The sequence below is a fragment of the Aulonocara stuartgranti genome (assembly GCF_965226115.1).
Source record: "Aulonocara stuartgranti genome assembly, chromosome: 7".
NCBI classification, from domain to species: Eukaryota; Metazoa; Chordata; class Actinopteri; order Cichliformes; family Cichlidae; genus Aulonocara; species Aulonocara stuartgranti.
The window spans coordinates 63,521,732-63,543,556 of NC_138945.1; the positions used below are offsets into that span (position 1 = coordinate 63,521,732).

At 39.8% G+C, this 21,825-nt stretch overlaps 1 protein-coding gene across 6 annotated transcripts in view; it reads left to right on the forward strand.

The window, feature by feature from the left end:
• Nucleotides 1-405: 405 nt before the first annotated feature.
• Nucleotides 406-21,825, forward strand: part of trim44 (tripartite motif containing 44) — a 50,822-nt gene continuing 29,402 nt past the window's right edge. The window contains exons 1-6 of one of the 6 annotated variants that reach the window (XM_082542172.1): nucleotides 407-633; nucleotides 826-896; nucleotides 1,367-2,048; nucleotides 3,307-3,384; nucleotides 9,236-9,532; nucleotides 15,146-15,168. In XM_082542172.1, the coding sequence (XP_082398298.1) occupies nucleotides 1,404-2,048; nucleotides 3,307-3,384; nucleotides 9,236-9,532; nucleotides 15,146-15,168 (1,043 nt within the window). In that variant the 5' untranslated portion in view covers nucleotides 407-633; nucleotides 826-896; nucleotides 1,367-1,403. Of the gene's footprint in view, nucleotides 634-825; nucleotides 897-945; nucleotides 980-1,366; nucleotides 2,049-3,306; nucleotides 3,385-9,235; nucleotides 9,533-15,145; nucleotides 15,169-21,825 lie in introns of those variants that run through there. The other 5 variants (XM_082542173.1, XR_014278076.1, XM_082542175.1 and 2 more) reach the window with 5 other exon arrangements.

Sequence of the window (21,825 nt, forward strand, 5' to 3'; positions counted from 1 at the left end):
AATATTTACATTAACGTATGCATACATTTCAGCGCATGTGTATATTTTGACTCTTTGTGAAAGTCCACGTAGATCTTGTTTTGAAACCCCTTAAAGATGTATGCTGTGCAAAGATTTCACCACAAAACAGTATTTCCCTGAAGACCTCATCTCATCTAACCTCTTGACCGGTGATATATTAGCTACATGACAAGGTCATTGGCTTTTGGTGCATTTGTAATGTAAAAATAAATAGATAAAATATTTATATGAATAAATAAAACACGGAAAAATGTTAACCCAAACACAAAAAATGCGAGGCTTCTCTGTCTTGGTTTTACTCGTCAAACGAGTTTTCTCTCTCCCGCCTCTGTGTGTCTCTACCGTTCCCAAACACACAGGAGACTGCTAGCAGGAAGTAGAAAAAAAGAAGACAGCAGCTGACAAAAATAAGGAAGTAAACGTTGTCGGTTTAGAGCAGGAGCTCCCTTTGTGCTGTAAAGTAAAAGTAGATAAGTCGACAGCTCAGCAGCAGAATTCAAAGTACGACGGCTGCGCTAAGGAAGTTAGCCGTCAAGCTAATTCTTCACAGACTCCACATTAACTCAGAACAAGCCCTGGAGAGAAAACACGAGGGAAGAGGAAGACAGACGAGTAAGTACACTCTGCAGACTGCTGCAAACTGCCCTGCAGGATGAGGGAGAAAATGTCTGTGTATTTGTGTGAGGAGGCACTGTGTGAATGTGAGTAAGAGACAGAGAACTGGCAGAGAGGGGCGGTGGAAGAGCGAAAGAGGGGGAGTTTTCTCTCCATTACAGCACTTTTTCTGTCGGTTGTTTGTGTCAGCAGTGGAGAGAGTACACAAACAGAGCCCAAGAGAGGAAGGCTTCGAGGAGAAAGAGAAAGGAGACAAAAAAGTGTGTACCAGCCAGGCATGCATCTGTGCTCTTTTCATTCTGTTCAGCTTCACTCCTGCAGAGTGGTCTGAAAGGGGGTGGTGGTGAGTGCACATAAAGACAAAAAAGAACAAGATATGAAAAGGTCAAGGCTTGACGACATAACCAGGAAGGTGAAGGAAGGAGAGCAGGGGAGTGTTTGGTCATGCTGAGGGCACAGGAATACACACTCAGCACTTTCTGTTTGTGAGTCAGTAAACAATGTGAGTGTGTTTGCACACAAAGGCAGTTCAGTGACTGCAGATGTGCTGTAATGTGGCACTCGATGGCATTTCGTCTAGATGCCTGACAACATCTGTTTCGGGAATATTAAATCAGAGGGGATTAGTCCTGAGAATCTTGGACTTTCCCTTGTGCAAAGATGAGATGTGTTTACAGAAGGTCACAGCTATCTATAACCCGTCTTCTTCTCACTGTTTCTCTCCTGTCAGACTTTGCTATCTGATACCTTGAATTTTTTCAGCCACCATGGAGCACAACGGAGAACCTGAGACAGGTTCTAATGAACTGAAACAAGAAGAGTTGCCGCAGATGGACGGTTCATGTGATGCGTGCGAGCCTGATGAGGCCCAGCCAGCAACACAAGTGTGCCCCATCTGCAGTTTTGCCTTCTGCCCCATCCATGCAGACAGACACGCCAGTAGCACGCATCATGTGCTATTGCCCTATAACCCCGAAGGCACCCAGGCTAATGGTCTTGGCACAAACAGGGACTCCAGAGTTGGAGGCGCAGCTGAGGATGAAGCTGTGGGAGAGATGGCAGCTGAAATGGGTGCAAATCGTGGGATGGCACCTCTTGGAGTGGCAGTAGTTAATGGGAATGAGAGGGTTGATCTTGAGGAAGGAGAAGGAGCCCATAACTCTCCACCTGTGGAAGCAGAGCTCGGCGAGGGAGCTGAGGGTGCAGAAGCAGGGCCAGAGGCTGGGGCTGCTGAAGACAATGGGAAGAGAAACACCGTGACAGTAGAGAGATTGCGTTGCAAGGAGCATGGCCAGGAGGGCTCCCTCTACTGTAAACCTGATGAAAAGATCATCTGTGTGGTGTGTGCTGTGCAAGGTGAGCACAAGGAACATGAGATCATAACTCTGCATGAAGCCTACGTTTGGCAGAAGGTGAGATGCACACTTATGTAAGGTTTATATATATATATATATATATATATATATATATATATATATGTACCTAATCTTTATGGCATGCCCCCCAACAATATCTGCTATGAAACATACAGTGTCACATGTCTAATTTGCATTTCTAATTTTGTATTAGTTAGTGTGCCAATCATTGTCTTCAAGTTAATTTGAGAGGGCTATGTGCTCTATTTTAAATATATGTCCCATGATAACCCACAGTTCTTCATCAATAAATTAATTCTTACAGACACTTTGATTCTTGTGAAAGCTGTGAAAGAGAAATGAAACATTAAAAATACACCCCGATGTCCCTTTGGTTTGGTGCCAATTATGGCTTCACCCTTACTTCGTTTTCCCAGATGGCCTTTTCTCTTCAGGCATTTTAAATAGAGCCACTGAGTCACAAGTTGTTTAGTGAAGCACTGCATTTGGTCTAGTAAGTCATGTTAATCTGTTGGATTTATGGGGGGAAAAAAGGTCCATCAAATCTGGGTTCATTTATGCAGAGCTTGGTGTTTCTGATTATTATAGTTTCATTTCAGGTCAGATGTTCAGCACACTGATCACATTTGGGCTGTGCTATTGCACAGAGGACAAGGTGATATGATCAGAAACAAGGGCTTAGTTTTGAATTAATGTTATGAGCATAAGAGGTTTTTGTTTGTGAGCGGTGAAATAAACTGATTTAGAAAGTCTGAGCAGAAGCCTTATTTTAAAATGGTCATGCAAAGTCAGTGAAACTTAACTGTCTAGAACTGCAGTGTTGTCTTTGGTGGTACAAACAAAAGTAGAGCAACACACTTAACTGACTTACATTTACAGACACATATGGATTGATTACAGACAAAGAGGGTCAGACATACAGCCCAAGGCCACAGTGTTTAGTCTAAACACCCCTTAGCTTTAATCCTGCTTCCTGTGTTAATGTGCTCTTGTGGAGAAACTTTAACACCTTGTATATTGCATATCAAAATATGGAATATTGTAGTCTGTAGTCTCCTCAAAATGTTGTCATACTACCAGATGAGGTTTTTTTGGCACTGTCCTTGTGTAGAGTTATAAACTAAAATGTAAACTCAATGGTACTCTTTTGAATGAGTGCAAGATTAAGGTAAACAAATAATTAGCCTGCTGCATGTCTTGTTTGACTTGCACAAAAAGAATATCTGTGTTTGTGCTGTTTTTATAGTGGCCTACTGTGCTGTGTTTACCGCTTGTTTGTCTGTTGTATCTGCAGAGCAGGCAGGGTTATGACCTGCTGGGCTGTACACAACAGATGGCTGAGAAGATCAAGACCAAGTGGACCAACCCTGAGGTGAGTGCTAACTCCTGTGTACAGAAGCCTAACACTTGTTATACAGCAAAGAACCATTTTTAGAAAACCTCTCCCAAAAAAGGTGCACGCATCTGTTCTTAATTAATGAGCTCATACCGGCACCTATTTAAATGAAGTTTGAATATATTTGTGGTGATAAAAGGTGGTTTTAAATTCCATGCAAGGGGTGACAGGGCACCATTTGTATATTAATTTGGATTTTAGTGAGATTGTGCCATGTGTTTTGAGTTTGAATATGCAGATTATTTTTGAAGCTTACATTTAAGAGACAGCTGAACAATCAGTGTATTTAACATTAAGTGTCCAAGTGTTACAGAACATAGATATAAGAGGTTTGAGTTAGAGATCAAACAACAGTGTAGTTATACAAATAACCAGTTGCTTGAAGGTTTTTTACTTACTTGGGAGTGACTCCACAGTCAAGAAAATGATGGTCGATTTTAAGTCATATCCATGGACGTATTTAGGGCAAGCAGTGTCAGTCATCCTAACAAACTGAAGCTGCAGGCACTGGGCATTTCTATATTTTAAATGCAAATGCATATTTATGCTGGCACAGTTGGGATGTCACTGATATGAAGTCCTTGTATGCATTATTTCTTTGTCATGGCTTCTTTTAAAAGAAAAAAAAAAGATGAATAGCGATTTTTAAAAAAAAAAAATCAACTAGGTTATATCTGTAGCAACAACTTGTTTGATTTTGTAGGTTCTGTAGCTACGATTGAACATTATTTGAAGCCCTAACAAGGAAAAAGACAAAAAGATATTAGTCTGTTACATCTTTTTGTGTGCAGTTATAAATATGATATAGACAGTGTAGTATCAGAAACGGCAGTCTAAAATAGAAGTAGATTATGTCGTAAAGGGATTCAGCATTGTGTATATTCATTGTGCTGCTCCATGCACAGACCACAGATATTCCCTATTGTGTTAGGTTTCTGCAGATAGAAGTCAGCTTGAAGCGTGGCTTCATTGTGTGATTACTGAGTCATGACGTTTTTAGACTTCGGTTGATTTCACTTTTTTGACTCAGCACTTCTGTGCCAAGTCAGAGGTTGTATTTTTCAAAGTGACTGTGATCTAGGCATTGTCATGTAAAAAAAATAAAGAGTGCTGAATACTGAATGCCCCGTAGCTGTTGTTAAACCCTTTTTGAACTGGGTAAGCTGACAAAAAAAAAAATCAAGTGTTCAGTCTTCGACTCAGAATATGCATATGGTGTAAAATACAATGTTGCATTGCAATGAATTTTTATTATTTTATAATTCATAATTAAGGCAATAAGGGGGACGAATTATCCAATATAATAATGAAGATCGTATCTTTACAGGACTGTTGTGCTATTTCACTACTTTTGTTTACTTGTTAAATCCACTCAAATTCTATGCAGGGCTGGCTTTGTGTACCAGCATCTTACTGTCGGTAGTGCCGTCTGCAAAGGCACCTGCTGGTGTAAGCATTGGGAGGCGGGATATGTGACATAGATTTGTTTCTTCTTCTCAGATTGTCTCAATCATCATGACACAGCTGTAACCTTACTTTACCATTTTCATCAAATCTTTTCCAGGTTGCCCTCCAAAAACAAACATGGTAACCTTTTTCTTAATGTCAGCCTAAACAAAAGCTATTCAAACTGAATTTTCATGACAAGTCAACCTTGAAAGCAGTTGCTGTATTTCCATTACAGATGCTATAGCGGGGGCATGTTCTGCCACTGAAAATAAAACCTGACCACATATGCCTAGGAGTTGTGCACTGAGAGGTGTGACAAACAAAGGCAGGATTGGGAATGTGCGTCCGCGGTCTCGGCTATTTACCATTTAAAGCTGCAGTACCTGTTCTCTCTCTCAACCACCTCTGCAGCCCTTGTTCTGCTGTATGCTCTGCTTTTATAACTGTGTCAGAACCCATCGGTGAGCCGTGGCACACGAGAGCATTGTTGAATACATGCAGAGATGTGACCCAAGCACAGTGGCGTAGTGTAACCGGTTAATTAGAGTGGCCTGTGAGAGAGAACACGTTTTCTGGCAGCCAACACCCCACCCAAGTTCATGTGTATTATCATAGTAAAATATCAGTGCCACCCCAAGGACTTCCTGAACATTTAGTCTGGGGTTGTTTCACTGTGGATTTGCAGTGTGCTTACTGAAAACCTCTTACCTGCTTGCTCACAGGGCACTGTGTTAGAGACTATTATGTGGTATGTCGGCATGTCCTCTCGGCTCTCTCAAATGTCAGCGTCGCTTATCATGCATGACAGGCAAGTCAGAATGACTACCTGTGCTGAGAAAAGTTGTGTGTGTGTGTGCACGTATAAAATAGAGGGTAAAGAAAAAGAGGAGCTGGAGGAGTTTAAATTGCATGGTATTGACATCTTAAAACACTTCAGAGAGAAAGAGGGTCTGAGTGGCTGTCTGTGTGTAGGTGAGAGGTGGATGAAAGATTTAACCCTTGGCTTGCATTTGCTTATTAATTCTAATCTGCTTATGTACTTTGCCACAGGCTTGGGGATTTTAATCTCTGAGCTCATATTGTAATTCTCCACAGGGGACTAGAATATAAGGGGGGAAAACAGTGATAAAGCTGCATACATATTAATAGAGGGCCAGAGGCGTAACATAATTTGAGGAGTAAAGATGGCCGTCTGTCAGTCAGCCAGTCACCTGAAGTTAACTATAGTAAGAGTGCAGGTGAGGCATGTTGGGGTTTCAAACCACAGCAGTACGTAGTCAGCATATTTACCTCGTCTCATGTTTTATTTACTTTTTACTTGTTTCTGCCAACCAGGATGCCGTCTAGGGCACATGCAGTCCACAGAGCCTCTCAGCTACAAAGAGAAGAGTCCATTAGCAGCACAGCAGTATCAGCCCAGTCACAACTGTGTATGTGTGTGCAGTGGCTACATCCATTTTCCCTGCCTCATAAAATCTACAAGAGCAGCAGACACATTAAAGGTGTCTTAGGAAGCTGAGGTTGAGGAATAGACAGGAGAGACATGAAAAGACTTGGCAGACTTGGTAGTGTTAGGTTTATTCACCCCTCTCTACCTTGTCCTATTCTTTCTCTTCCTACCTCCTTTTGCTCTTTAGAGCTGTCACTCCCATTTTATTTTGCCATTTTAATTGAATTTATCATGTATCATTCCCCAGAAAGTTTCTTGGCTGACATTCCTTTAGTCGAAAACAAATAAAAAGGTGTTGGAAATTGAAACTATGCTATTGTAAAACCATTTTATAACTTCCGCCACTTCCCTTTTTTCTTATTGTTTTATATGACTATAGCAGAGCTGTTTTTATTCAAATCAATTATCTGTCCCTTGCTTTGTTGTGTTAGAGGCTAAATTGGAAAATCTAGTTTCTGGGAGAGATAAAGGAGAGCGAGGGAGAGTAGTGTTCACTTGGAACAAGGCCACTGTTGCTAAGGGCAAGGACAGTTCAAATCCATTTAGTCCTAATGTTCTATTAATGCTTTTTAGGCCTTTTTAAAAAAGCATCACACCAAACAGAGCTGTGAATAGGCAGTAGAGTCTGCTGTGATTTGGAACAACAGAGAAACATATCTATCTGAACTCTGTCGCTTAAAATAAATCCCTAAAGCACAAACCTTTAACACAGCTGCTGCTTTTATAATTCAGTCACTAATGGTGTAAAACATGGACGTAGCTTATGGGTCACAAAAATCAGCTAATGCGAAAGTGTTTTCAACTTACATTCTATTTATAGGCCACCAGATGGTGATAGCTGTAGTTCCAAAAAGACTTCGGATCTTTGGAAGTCTATGGAAAAACAGCTTTTTTTTCTCTCCCTCTAACTTTGTAAATCTTGGTAATTTTGTTTCAGAATTGAGGGTTATTCATGTAGGTTGCAATTTTACAATCAGTCCCTCTCCTTTTTTCATGTATTTATTTGTTTGTTTGATTTGGATTTTTTTCTAATATCGAGGGTTCAAAATGGCACTTAAGAAACAAATGAATGCTCACGCTGTATCTTTACTCCAACTAGTTCCCAGTAAGCAGTGGACTGTTGTCCCTCCTGAGGCCTCATTTTGTGGCTTTAGTTTGCAGAATTGGAAATGAAGATTAGCACGCATGAGTGCTTCTTCCTTCTTACTTTCCAATCGGGACAAATTCTCAGAGAAGCTTCATTGCTGAGTGAAAGGTCCAATGGCAGAGAGCTCTTGCTTCTCAACAAACAAAGAACTGATCCAGGATCACAGCCTCCATCTGCCTCAAAGGCCATGGGGCCTCACAGAGAACCAACAGAGATGGTTGAGAGAGAGGACGCCTAATTCCGTGTATTCATACCATAGCGTTGGCTATGGGAAGGTTTGTTCTTTATGGTTCCTCACTGTGGCAAAAAAGACTGTGTACAGTCCTTTTGTGTACAGGAATTTTCTCAGATTATTAGAATGTTTAAAATCGAAATTCTACAGTGAAAAACTTTCATCTGTCCATGTTTTTGCTCACATAGTTGTGAACCCCTGCCTATTTAGTCCTGAGGCACTCACTGTCTCAACTTTACTCTGTTGCATCTTTCCTGACATATTAAATATTTTGCCTTGTTAGAATTAACTTCAGTGTTTTTTGTTTTTTTTTTAAATAAAAAGTAATACAGCTTCTCAGTTTCAGCATTGGTGTGTTTCCTTGGTACTATTTTCTATAAACTTTAAATTATTTGAAAACTATTGCATTTTCTTTTTATTTACATTCCACAGAGCACACAGTTGTTTTGGCATTTTAGAATAAATGAACTCGGAGAGAGTCATGTAGTCAATGCTGGTCCTTTCTCTCCAGTAGTCTACAATGGGGGGCTTTGATACAAGTAGGTCTTGACAATGAATGAAACTTTGTTACTAGTCTAACCCAGTTGTAGTTTTTTGTTCTTTATCTGAGAGAAATACATTCATGGCATTGATTTTGGTGAAGATAAGAGAATGAGCAATGTGCATGTTTTTCTCTCCTCACACAAAGAAAGTAAATTAAAAGTGTTACTTCTTGCGCTTGGTTTAATGGGCAATTTGGAGAATCTGATTGCTTGCGCAGAAATGGCAAATACACGATAAAACTTTGGGCCCCAGGGGCCATGGCTCTGCCAACCTTAGTAAAGACTGATGATTCTTTGCTTCACTGGAGAGAGGGAGACTGAGGGGAAACAAGATTAAATAGATGGAAAGGAAGAGAGTGAAGTTCTGCTCAAGGGAAAACGGGAGACAGAGCAGCTGATGTTCATAGATTGAAGCAATTATATTCAGGAGCAGAGATCATGACAAGGGATTTTGGGTTATTTTACCTCATGACAGTATCTTCATTGGAGGTGGAGTTTTGTCTAGACAGAAGAACTGCAGGAACGAGTTTGTTTATTGAGGTGTTTTAACGTAATGAGTCATAGCTAAAGAGAGGCTCGTTGGGGAATGGGCAAAGGAATTAAAAAGGTATCTCAGTGAGCAGTTCTGCTGCCTTGAAAGCCAAACAGATGGCTTGCTGTGGTAGAAGGAGCCTCTGAGATCTCTATCTGCAGATGGGATGCATGGAGTTTGCCTTTGGGGAATCTAATATATGCTATCAATTAGTTAATGCATGACAGAGACCTGTAGGCTTGCTGGAATAATGTTCACATTTAAATGTATAAAGTCCCTATCTGACCCTCACATGCATTGCTTTTAATTGCTTTTCCCCCCGCATTCAGATTTTGAGTAGCTCATTGTGGTTTATTCTGGTTAATTTGTGGCGGCTGTATATCTCTGTTTTGTGGTGAGTTAAATTTGCCCTGTTTATTCGTTCTTTCTCATTGTTTCCTTCTTTGTCTCTTTGAACTCTTTCTACATATCTTAGATGTCTACTGAGGAACTTGAGGAGTATGTGAGCAGTCAGTTTGAGGAGCTCCGCAAATTGGTGCTACTGGAAGAGAAGAGGACCCTTCACCTGGTAGACCTTAAAGAAGCATTCCTCACAGCATCTGCTGCTGAGAAAATCGCAGAGATCACTGTTGAGACTGAAAAGCTTCAGGAAGAAATGGCCAACATAACACACCAGCTATGCCTGCTGGAGCAGGCTGAGGCGCAGGCAATAGCTCCTGTAGTGGCAGTAGAGGCCCTTTTAGCAGGGCCTGGAGCAGCTCACAGAGTGCTGGTAAGAGTAGCATTCATAACATTTTCTTTTTATGAGGGATGTTTACCTTCTTAAACCTTTTAAATGCAGTGGGGAATATAATTGTTTCCTCTAAGTTGGTGCCTTTTTAAACAAAATCTGATTTTTGTTAATTAATTAATTAAATTATTTTTATAGCTATTTTCTTTATGTTCTTAGACTTTTACGCTACCTATTTGTTTGACCAGTTAAGCAGGAACTATAGTGTTGCAGAGACTATATAAAAGCAGTCATTCCTGTTTTACTATAATGAAATCTGCCTGTGGGACACATCCCATCTTGATGCATTGTAATCCAAAGTCACCAGACGAGTCCACACAGTCTCAGACACTAACATCTACCTAGAGCGTTAAACTTACCGTCAAAATGTATGTCGTGAATTGAAGCATGCCAGCAGGCTCGCAGCCACAGAAACTATACCGTACCCAGTACACTGGAGCCTTTCCACTTGCATATTTAAACAAGCTTGTTTACTAACTAGACCTAAAAATGTCATTAACATACCAGTCTTAGAACATTAACCAAGTGCTCAAGAAATTTAATGAAAAGACAGTGTCTTACTTACATGTTTGATTGAACTTGGCACCCTAATTAGCAACATCACAGCACAAGGTCTGTTGAGAAGATTTTGAAAGAATGATTAACTCGTGTAACATGAGAACATGCTTGTAAAAGCAGTGCTATTGCTCTTATCTAAAAAAGGTTATAGGTAGTTTTAAGGTAGGATGAATAGAGAACAAGAACCGCAACACAGAACAGTTATCAGCGTTACATAAAGCTGTGTTTATTTGCTTGTGGTTAGGCCTGAAAATGGTCTTGCGCATGAGGTCTTTGTTTAAAGATGAATGCTGTCAGCCATGGGTGCTTGATTCCAGGTCGTCCACTTGAAAGGATTTTCTTCCAAGTACTTAAGAAACCTTCTGCAAACAGCAACATTTATAAGGAGAACAGGTGCCATCATACACAGCTTTGTTCCAAGTGAAAAGAGACACTGGATCTACAGTATTTATTCATTATACATTATACTTATATATATTGAAATTATGTTTTCAGAATGTTCTCTCCTCTGTTAATGTGATGCATGTAGATAGATGCAGATAAAGCCTAAGCTTTTGGCTGCAATGTAAGGCCAAATACCCTTTTGCTATAGTATTGGCAGTTATAAACACATTTAGTCTTTTTACATCTTGGCCCCTTGGTGAAAGTTTACACCTTGTGCCAAAGAACTGCACACACCTGCACATGTGTGCAACTACACTATATATTATAGAGGTTTGCATGTATGTGAACTCTTGCACAGTAAAGGGTTGCAACCCATCTCCTCACATGTGCATCAAACTCTGTGGCGCTTCACTGCGTGTCTCATTTGAAAATTGAAGAGAAGGCTTTTACTGCTCATGGCCCCAAATTAAAATATCGCATTGGTCCATTTGTCACTCTCTATATTGCAGTCACTGCAGTTAAGAGAGGAGGCTTGAGTGTTCTCTGGAGGTTCTGTGCACAACTAAGTAGGTTGTAGTAATAGCGGTAGCTGATGTGTAGATTGCTTTATGGCCCTAAATGAATGTCGATGGGTAAGCTGTTTGTTGTCATGTGTTAGTTATTAATGGAGTAACTAAAAAGCAGCATTATTCGTTCACTGGAGATTCGTGTCAGTACAGAAAGAGAAGTTAAGTAACTGCTCACTTATTACGTATCTTGCTGTGTACTCAAGCGAATATACACTGACGCTATCACTCACTTGTTTATCTACAACATTTTGGTGTTCCCACAGCGCTTGTAACTGTTGCATGTTTCATGTAGTCCTCCTGCAGTGTGTTGGGTAACAACCTTTCATGTTGTCATGGATGAAACTAACATTTATGATGACTCCACCAATTATTGATAGCACTGGATGTTTAGGCAAATTTGGGATCAGTCTTTTTAAAGTTTTATCTAGGCTGGATGGGAGCCTTAGTACACAACCATTTAAGGTCCGTCTATGATGGCTGATGATAAATGGTATGTTGGTTGCTGGTCAGAATCTGGTTGGGTCACACTATGAATTTCATAGAATTTACCGAAAACCACACTTGTGTTTACTTGGTGCCTTAGGTAGTTTGTTAGATGTTGTGCTTTGGATCCATTATTTTCTTCCTTTTTTGGGACTAGTTTCCACACCATGATGCTGCAACCACAGTTTTCAATTGTGTGGATTATACTAATGAAGTGAGGCTCAGTGCCTGGTTTCATGTGGTTGGGAAATGTGGCCAAATGGTTCATTTCAGATGCTTTATAGCACTCCATCCCTCTATAAAAATCTTATTGGTGAAGGGCCGTGCTACTGATTGTGCTTCTGTAAGGATTTCCCGTGATGAATTAACAATATATTTCCATAGCCTTCCTTTGGTTTGACATTGTGGAGAATTACATCCAGACTTATATGGAAGAAAATGTGTTGAATCCATTTTAACAAGATTTGGAAAATTAGAAAGGGGTCTGAAAAGTTTTCACATGCTGTATGCGGTCCCTGTTTGCTTTTTTGGATTACTGTTTATTTCTCTTCTTGTAAAGCTCAATCTAATCCTGCTAGCCCAGGAGCTACAGTTCACCCTCCAGCCCTTTTGGAATTGGTGCTCTGAGTTAAACTTTTTACAAGAAAAGAAGGATTTACTTTTTCAGACAATTGCTGCTTTGTATGCATATCAAGGCCAAATACTGTGGCCATGTAACTGCAAGTCTGTGAGATATATAAGCTAGGATGTAAAATATATCTTGCACTTATCCTTTTAACATTCTTTGGATGAAAATTAAACAATTGGAAGGAGTTAGACAAAAATATTGAAAGTTACAGTCTGTTTGTTATCACATTGCTCAATTTCCATCTTTTCATTAAAAAGTGGCTGTAGGTACTCATTTATATCATCATTAAATTTGTGTTTACTTAAACAATTACTGATGATAGAGTAATTAAAAAAACACACATGCCCCTGGGCAGGAGTCTTACAGCTAAAAGGGCGATATGTGTCAGCTAAAATATCCATACAGATACACAGAGAGCACAGCAAACACTGTAACTGAACATGCACACTAAAACGACAGGACTGTAGAAGATGGTACACAACAGGTGCATGACTGTAGACTAAACACGGTTAATACTGTGTAGACAGAGTTTATGTGAAATGCTTAGCGTATAAGTACTGAATTGGATTTCGAAGTTCTCAGAAATATATCTTCGAAAAACAGACACAGAGCCTCACTAAGCTATAAAGAAGATGCAGCATGAACAGAAAGCTAAGAAGCCTCATTATTCAGGCAATCTGAGTCAGAACAAGTGACCTAACCCTCACTTAGTTCTGACCCAAGTCTGCTTTGTTCGGTTTTTATATTTTATACATGTTAGCAGGATTTTGGTTTAAACCATTTGAAAATGATAAGAAATAATATTTTAACAATAAGTTTTCTTTTTTTCACTTCATTTTTTCTATATCTATTATATATGACTGTACAAATGGGGTGTCAAATGAAATATTTTTTTTTTTTGCTTCAGATCATTTTTTACACTTTTCAGTTGATGCTTAAAGCTTCAAATACAATTAAGTTGTTATTTGAAAAACAGGTCATTCTTTTAGGATATTTTCGTTTTAAATTCTCTGACTGTGGTTTCTTTCCAGCTTTGAGAGACCAGTTTTTATGTGTGCACATAATAACTAAGTTGCCCCAGGCCATGTGAATGATGTAGGAAATGTTGAATCTGGGCTCATTCAGACCTTGAGGGATATTTTTGTTTCTATTGAAAAGGTAACCATAGTCCTATAGCTGAGATCTTCTTTCAAACTGCACATTTCTTTTAATTTTGTTCCATTAAAAACTCTTAATTGGACAAAATAAAAATGATGAACACAGCAGTGTAACACAAGCCTTGTTTGTACTCATAAACTGATCTAGTCAAAACAAAGAAATGCATTATGTGTTATTAATAGACAGTTGGCCTGCAATGAAAAAAAGACTTGCATGATAAGGTGAAATGTGAAACGGACATGAATATGATATATTTTACCTTTAACAGCCAGTATGCATAACCCTATTAGGCCTTTTTAAATAAAACTTCCATTTCATAAAAAAATGAAATGGAAGTTTCTATTAAAATGCGATTTACCTCATTAAAAAGCCATATTTGCTTTAACGGCACAGACAAAACAAGATTACCAGTGATTCATAAGCATCTGCCATCTACAGAGGCAATTTATCATTTTGTATATCACCGCAGTAGATTTTAAATCAGACAACCAAGATTCGATTAAATTGCAACATTTCAACTTTAATTTCAAGGATTGATACAAAAAACAAGTTTTGTATTAGCTGTTTAGGAATTACAGCCATTTTTATTGGGGCAGGGATAGCTCAGTAGGTAAAGGGGTCGCCCCATGATCGGAAGGTCGGCGGTTCGAATCCACTTAACGGCTACCCTGAGGTACCCCTGAGCAAGGTACCGTCCCTACACACTGCTCCCCGGGCGCCTGCTTAGTGGGCTGCCCACTGCTTCACTGAGTGAATGGGTCAAATGCAGAGAAAAACAAGTAATTTCCCCATGGGGATCAATAAAGTATCCATTATTATTATTATTATTATTATTATTTATACACAGTCCCTTATTTTCAGAGGCTAGAAATTAATTGACTTGCAGTCAGTTCCAGGCTTGTTCCCTCAGTATTGCATGACAAATTAAGGGGATAAAAGATCTAGAGTTGATTCCAAGTTCTGAAGTTGCAGCTGTTTACTGGAGCTTTCCATATGAGGTCCGAAGAGATGTTGATCATTAGGCTGAAAAATCTAAATAAACCTATCAGAGAGAAAGCAAAACCTTTAGGAGTGGCCAAGTCAGCGATCTGGTGCGTTATTAAACAAAAGGAATATTGGCCAGTTAAGCAACACCAAAATGCATGAAACATCACAGAGGACAACAAAAATGGTTTTGGTGGGGGGGGGGTTATAAAACATCTAGCCAAGTCAAGAACATTTCAAGGAGGTAGGAGTGTCATTGTTTAAGTCTATACCTTCATCAATGTATAAACAGGAGTGTTCAATATAAGCACATGTATAAACATGTTAAATTCTGACTGTAAAGATTTCATGTCTACAGTCCAGCAGTAATTTAAATGTGACAGATTTGCTTCAGGAAATAATGAATTTGCATCTTCTAGGATTGGATGAGATTTCATTTACTTTGTTGTTATTCACATAAAAAAGGGATTTTTCTTGCAATGATGATATGAGTGTTCCACGCCGGCAGTGTGACATTGAGAAATCTTTTAAGCTCCAATCAAAATTAAATAGAACGGCCTGCACATGACTAATGTTTGCAGCTTTGTTCCAGTTTGTTCCTTTAAAAGCTCATGAATATACATGAGCACAAGTGCAAAATGAAACTAAAAATTAATGGGTCAGATTTTAAGCCACACCATCTGTGGACTGCACTGATTTAAATTGAGTTATTTTTTTGTTACTCAAAATGCATGCAAAAAGATGTCAAATGTTTTGTTTTTAAATATGTTTTTCTTTCTCCCTGTCTCACTCTTTTCTTTCTCCCCCTTTCCCTCCATTTATTATTTTCAGCACAACATTGAGGCCAGGCCAAGGTAAGACTGCCCGTATGATTCATGTTCAGCTTTTTATAGCAGAATAGTTTAACTGTGACTGAAGACCCCTCTGTACCTCCTCCTTCTCCAACATCATCCACTATGACTCTAACTAGCATTCATCTCACATACAGTCACACACCTTACAACTTTTTTTTTCTTTTTTTTTTACCTTCCCTCTAACAACCTGTCATTTCCTCCCTCAAACATCACCCAAACTCATACACATCAAGCCATTCCATGCCTCCAAACCTATTCAGTCACATGCAAGTCACATCTGTGCCCCAGCAAGGCAATTAGTAGTCCTCTTCTGAGTGTCCCCCTGGAATCAGAAGAGGTGACAGTCTGCCTGGTCCAATAAAAGTGCTCAGAACAGCTGCTGGCAAGATGCGTGTGTGCATGTGTGTGTGCATATGTGCATGCATTCCCTCATCTGAGCCATTTCAAAAAGCCCAGAAGTGTCTTTAAAAAAAACAAACAAACACACAATCTTTAACATGGTTCCTAACTAATGTCTGGATCCATAGTTAATCCTTGAATACAATATTATCAGTGATAATTTTAGGGCGTATCGGCTTGCATGCATTTCTGACAGGATTGCTGCATCATCAGCAGGATCAAGTCTCACTATCTTATACATCATTGTATTTACATCTCTAATGTCTCAAAGCGGGTAAGGTGTGCCTACAGACGTGTAGAAGGGAGATTTCTTTCTCAGCTACTATGTGTCAATTTGCGTGGTGGTTTGTCTATACTTTCTCTTTCACCATTCTGTCTGTGTGTGTCAGACAATCTGAAATGGATAGTCTCACACTTATTGATCTGTTGACATGAAAACCTCTCCACCTTCTTCCACCAGAACAGGAGCACTCCTAACACCATCTGTTGTCTCTGCCTTCCTGCTTAGCTGTCTCTGTGGGCTTTCATCTCAAAAGCACTCTTCCCCTCTACAGACACAGACAGATACACAAATACACACAATACACAGATTCAGACAGTTACAGCAAATGCCAGTTGATCTGTCTTTAAAGAAAAATCATTTCTGTATTTATTTAACATAAAGGCTGAATATAAATATAGAAATAGTCATGTGTCGTATAATACACTTTTGATGGACAATATCCTTGTTTCCAGCAAATAGAACTTTAATTTTTAATTAAACTTTGTACCGCTGACATTTGTGCTTCCTGATTGTGGGAAATGTACTTTATTTTCTCCCTGGAGTGTAATGTTCTTTTTAATAAGAAATGAACACATTGGCCAGGGCTGGTGCATGGTGCCAACATGCAGTGTGTTATTGATTGGTCAGCCGCTATTATGACCCTGAAGTTCTAGACCAGATGGCGGCAAGCTTGGACTCGAGGGTGAAATGAAGCTAATAGTTTGCCTTTGGTCAAGGTTAACCTCTACATCTCTGTGCGCGCGCACACACACACACACACACACACACACACACACACACACACACACACACACACACACACACACACACACACACACACCCTGATATAATTACTCCGACATATTACACTAAAACGCAGTGTGTGCAGAATTTATCATGGCTGGTGAAAAATGGCACCAAGTTGGAGAGAAATGAAAGGAAAAAAACAGAAAGGTGTGTTTGAAAGAGCTTGATGTAGGACTGTGTTTGTTTGTTTTGGGGTGTTTTGGGGTGTTTTTTTTGGGGGGGGGGGCTTACTCATCTTACAACTTGAAGGTGAAGCAAACAAAAAGGTAAGCAGGAAAAAGAGATGAAGTGGAATAGGTGTAGGGAGGAAATAAAGAGAAAGAGAAAATAGATTTTAGAGGATCAAGCATGGAAAGGATGTTTAGGGTTATGTGCAATGGGATCCAGACAGCAAATTGATTATGGAGCAGAAACACTAATCCGCTGTCTGAGCCCCATATCGCTGCCGTAGACAGAGCATTCCCGTAGGACCACAATCCTGCACCCACACACATCTTTCCTGGTCTTGCTCATCAATACAAACCCCTGCCTCTCCCCAAGCCGCTTAACATAGGTACTCCATGCCTGCCAAGATTTGTCCTCCTCTGAATATAAATCTTGCTTCGCTCCCTCCTCCTTCTCCCAACTATTTCTCTGCTGGCTCTAATATGATGCATTGCAAATTTCACTCTTATTCCTTAGCTTTAGTCTGAGCGCCTCCATTCCAGCCCTTGTTCCTGACTTTTAAGTTTTTACATATGTTTGTATATGTGTTTGTCTGGTGTGGATTTAAAGGATACAAAGCTTTTTGAGTGTAATGTTTGTATGAATTCAGATTTGCGAATGGGAACATTATTTGTTGTCATTTATCTAATTTATCTCTTAGACTCTCTTCATGAATAATTTTGGTGGTTTTATATGCTGCATGTGCTCATAGATAAATGCTTAAAGGTGGAAATATCTCATGCTTGCAGCCTTTGACATTTAATGTATCTGTTTTATAAATTTAATTTTACAAGTATTTATTAAATTAAAGCTAATAGGCATTTACCTCCCTTTCATAGCTTATCTATGTACAAACTGGAAGAAAAAGTTTGCAAACCCTGGACAATTAGCAGAATTTCTGCATTGATTACTTCTGCAAAGAACCGTATCTTTTCAGCAGTCGTTTGTCTTGCCTGTTGCAGATTTTCATGAAAAGTGGGAGAGCATAGGGAAAGTGAAAGTATATTCACTTGTGCTGTCTGCATTTCCACCATTCTTGCAACACAAAATGGTTGAAGCAGAATGAATGCACAAAATTACAGTGTTTTCGATTTTGTAGAGATTACTGTAGGTGCTTTTTGTCGTTACCCTTGCCTACCCCATTTCTTTCATGAGAGCTGCAGCTGTTCTGTATTTCCATCATTTGTTGATTTTGTTTCTCTGTGGATTGATAAAAATCCATGTCTTACAGGGTGTTTTGTGGTGGTTTTTTTTCTGTAATGCTTCGTCTATATTACTGCAATTGAGGTTCAAAACAACTAGTCATTTTTAGAGAGTAGTCTTTACCAGTAGCCAGTTTTTCTATTACTTCATTTGTAGGTAGTGCATCTCTACAGTCCACTCTCTCCCAGCTCAGCAAGTAGCTGTTGAAGAAGCTATTAGCACTGAACTTTTTCCAGCTTGCACTGGACTGAGTCCAATAAAGACATGAAAAGTATAGTGGTGTGTTATTAGTTTAGTCAGTTTCTTAGTGTTCAGTTTTGAGTTCCATTTATGATTAATCAGTGAAGATTCCAAAGAGTTCAGAAACTTTCTTGCAACTATGTCTACTTGCCAGTGATCATAGACGTGTGTTGCATGCTGTCTGAACACACAAACACGCATCCACAGTCAAGGAAAAGATGGGGAGAAATGGATTTACTAGTAGATTTTCGGTTCCTGAAAGGCACTTTTAAGTTGTCTCCTGAGGTATTGCTTAAGAGAGAAATGGAAGAAAATAAAATAAGACATTGACAGAAAAAGATTTTACACTAAGGAATTCTACGCATTTGCATTTGCCTTTCTGTTAGACTTTTTGGAGGCCTATTTTTAGCAAACGCGTAAACAGATTTAACTGCCTTTTGGCTTGTAGGACTGAATGTGTTTTTGAGTGAGTGGGTTTTTGGAGCTCCGCTTGCCAAAAAGAAGTTAGTGGGGCACCGTTCATGGGATTATTTCATTCTGCTCTGTCACATTATCAAGCCTCTAAGCAAGGGCAGAAGTCAGCCTTAATGTAATGAACCGCTGATCTGTACCATAAGTCATCCTTGCGGGGGTTGTCGGAACTGTATGCGCAGTCGCACTAAGGACAGATGTGATCAGAGGCATGCCCCGTAACGCGTATAGAGCAGTCTGTCGCGGCAGGAATAAGTTGTACAAAGTCCATGTAAGTTACGATAATACTTTGATAAGTATGATAAGTGTGTTTCTAATGTAAGGTATGTTGCTGCGTTTGTATTGTGAGCTATCTGAAAACCCTTTTATTCTTTATTTACGTTACTTACATCCATGTGCTATTTTTTAGCTAGACATGTGTGTCATACAAGCTAGCAGCACCCCATGAGAAACGGGCCGAAGTGTTTAAGTGTTTACCGGAGTTTTGCACCCTTGGCAAGCGGACTGAGGTATGTGATGAGAGATGATCTGTTGTTATATTTTATTTAACTGAACTGTGTAATCCCTTGATGCTGTTTGAAGTAACCCCTTTTGTTTTATTTAATCTGTGACTGTATATCTCAGAATTACTTGTTTGAACTTGCCTGAATTAACTTAAGCTCATTGTTATAGTTCAAAGGGTACTGTACGGGTATCAATTTTTTCTTATTTTATAGTTTTCACGGTGCTCAACGTCCAGAGAATGAGCCGTGTGTGGTGAGGAAATAAATGGCTGCACCCGTTAGAGACTCTTCTGTCGTTCTTGATGCCAAGGGCTGCTACAGTGAAAACTCATCGCTGCCTTGCAGCCATCTACACTCATCTTATTCTTTCGTCGAACTGTGAGTAAAGGAGTGTATCGCATCATCTAGAGACTACTGGATCAGTAAAGGACTCAAAATAAGGACATTATAAATACAATGTCATGCACACCTTCATCTTGTAAGCTGTGTGAGCAAATGATCTTCAACATGGCAGTCTAAAGTAATGCAAGAAAGAAAGACCTCTTCTGTATTTAACACAGTAGCATGTAAAGTTGTGATGCTGAATATCCCACATTTCTTGCATCAGAATGTCTAAGACTGAATCTGGGCTTTATGCTATCAGTTGTACTTCTGTAAAAACTTAAGTGGCAAATTGTCTGATTTGAGGGCATCATCAGTATTATTTTGGTTTTGTTGCCAGTCTGTGAGGTTAAAGGTGTAAATATCTAAGTTGAGTGTGAATAAGTTTGAAACCACCACTCAACCCATTTGAGTTAAGATATATACACTTAAAAGGGCAGGTGCAACAAGCCAAAAATAAAATTAATAATAATGTTGTCCCCTGTTGAAGAAATAGACAAATCTACAGAGGCACAAGAGGCCAGGTCCAGCTCCAGAGAGCGAAGACTAACAGAAAAGGGGCAGGAGATGCATGAACAGGAGGCCAAGAAAAATGAAAGGTCATTTAGCAAGGCATATGAGTCCTGGAAGGAGTTAGCAAGAGGAGTTAGAACAAGGCTGAAAGGTTTCTGCTCAAACGAAGACCTTGTTAGAACACAAACGGACATTAAGGCTAAAGAAGCATTAATGCATGAACTGTATGAGCCTATCCGACGTAATCATACTTCTACTCCAGATGTTGTCAAGAAAATGGATGCGTGTGTTGCCCTAACAACAGAAATTTGTGATCTCATTAGTAAACGACTAGAAGATATAGATAAGACTTTTAATGACAGGCTCGAGAAGGAGCGTGTAAGGATGATATTAAGTAAGGAGGAGTATGGATCTGTTTTTGGGAAAACTGAAACAGAAACAGTTATTTCAGAGCATTCAAAGGGCTCAGATTCATACTCTGGAGCCACATCTACGACTTCTAGCAAACGTGTGGATGCCGAAGCTGACCTTGCAGCTAAACTAGAACAGGCGAAGGCAATGCAACGAATACATGAACAGCAAGCCAAGTTGAGTAGCTTAGAGCATGAGTGGAAAATCAAGGAAGCACAAATGATTGCAGAAATGACAGCAAAGCTAGAGGAAGAGAGAACTAAACTGCAACAGCTACAGGCAGAAAATGAGGTAAAAGTAGCAGCAGCCAGAGTGAGAGCTTACAACAACTACGATGGATTGGAAAGCCTTAAGTATGAAGCAGATGACAAATCACAACTTGATAGCCAAATCATTGAATCTCAGAATCCATTGAATCCACAGGCTGAATCATTTCGACCTCAGTGTGCACCACCTGAGATTTTGCAAAGGCAACAGGAGGTCAGCTTAACACAGGAGCTTGCAAGCTTGTTCGTCTCCAACCGTCTGCCTGCACCTGAACCCACAGTGTTCACTGGTAACCCTTTAAAGTTTATAGACTGGAAGATATCCTTTATGGCATTGATTGGCCACAAACCCCTCCCCGCAGGCGAAAAAATGTTGTACTTGAAAAGTTATCTTGCTGGTGAGGCACGGAAGGCAGTCGAAGGATTCTTCTATCGAAACTCAGAAGATGCATATCAGGGTGCCTGGGAGATTCTTCAGGAGAGGTATGGAAGTTCATTTGTCGTCCAAAAGGCTTTCAGGGATAAACTGATGAAATGGCCAAAAATAGCTCCCAATGACCCAGTAGCCCTCAGAGAGTTTTCAGATTTCCTTCAAAGTTGTGCCGAGGCCATCCCTCATGTTAAAGGGCTGGCAATTCTAAATGATTGTGAAGAAAATCATAAACTTCTCAAAAAACTGCCCGAATGGCTGGTACGCAGATGGGGTCGTGTTGTTGTGGATGAACTAGACAGATGTCAAGAATATCCACCATTTGCTCATTTCACCAGATTTCTACAAAGGGAAGCTAGAATAGCCTGCAACCCCATTGCTTCTCCCTTCTTATTAACCACTAAAGTTACAGATGAAAGGCTTCCTAAGAGAACCAAGGCACTCAGCACCAATGCTCAAGCTAAGCACTCTGCAGGTAAACCAGGGACCTTAATTTCAAAGCCAAGACCACCATGCTTCGTCTGCAACGATGAAACACACGGTGTCGCCAAGTGCCCAACCTTTGCC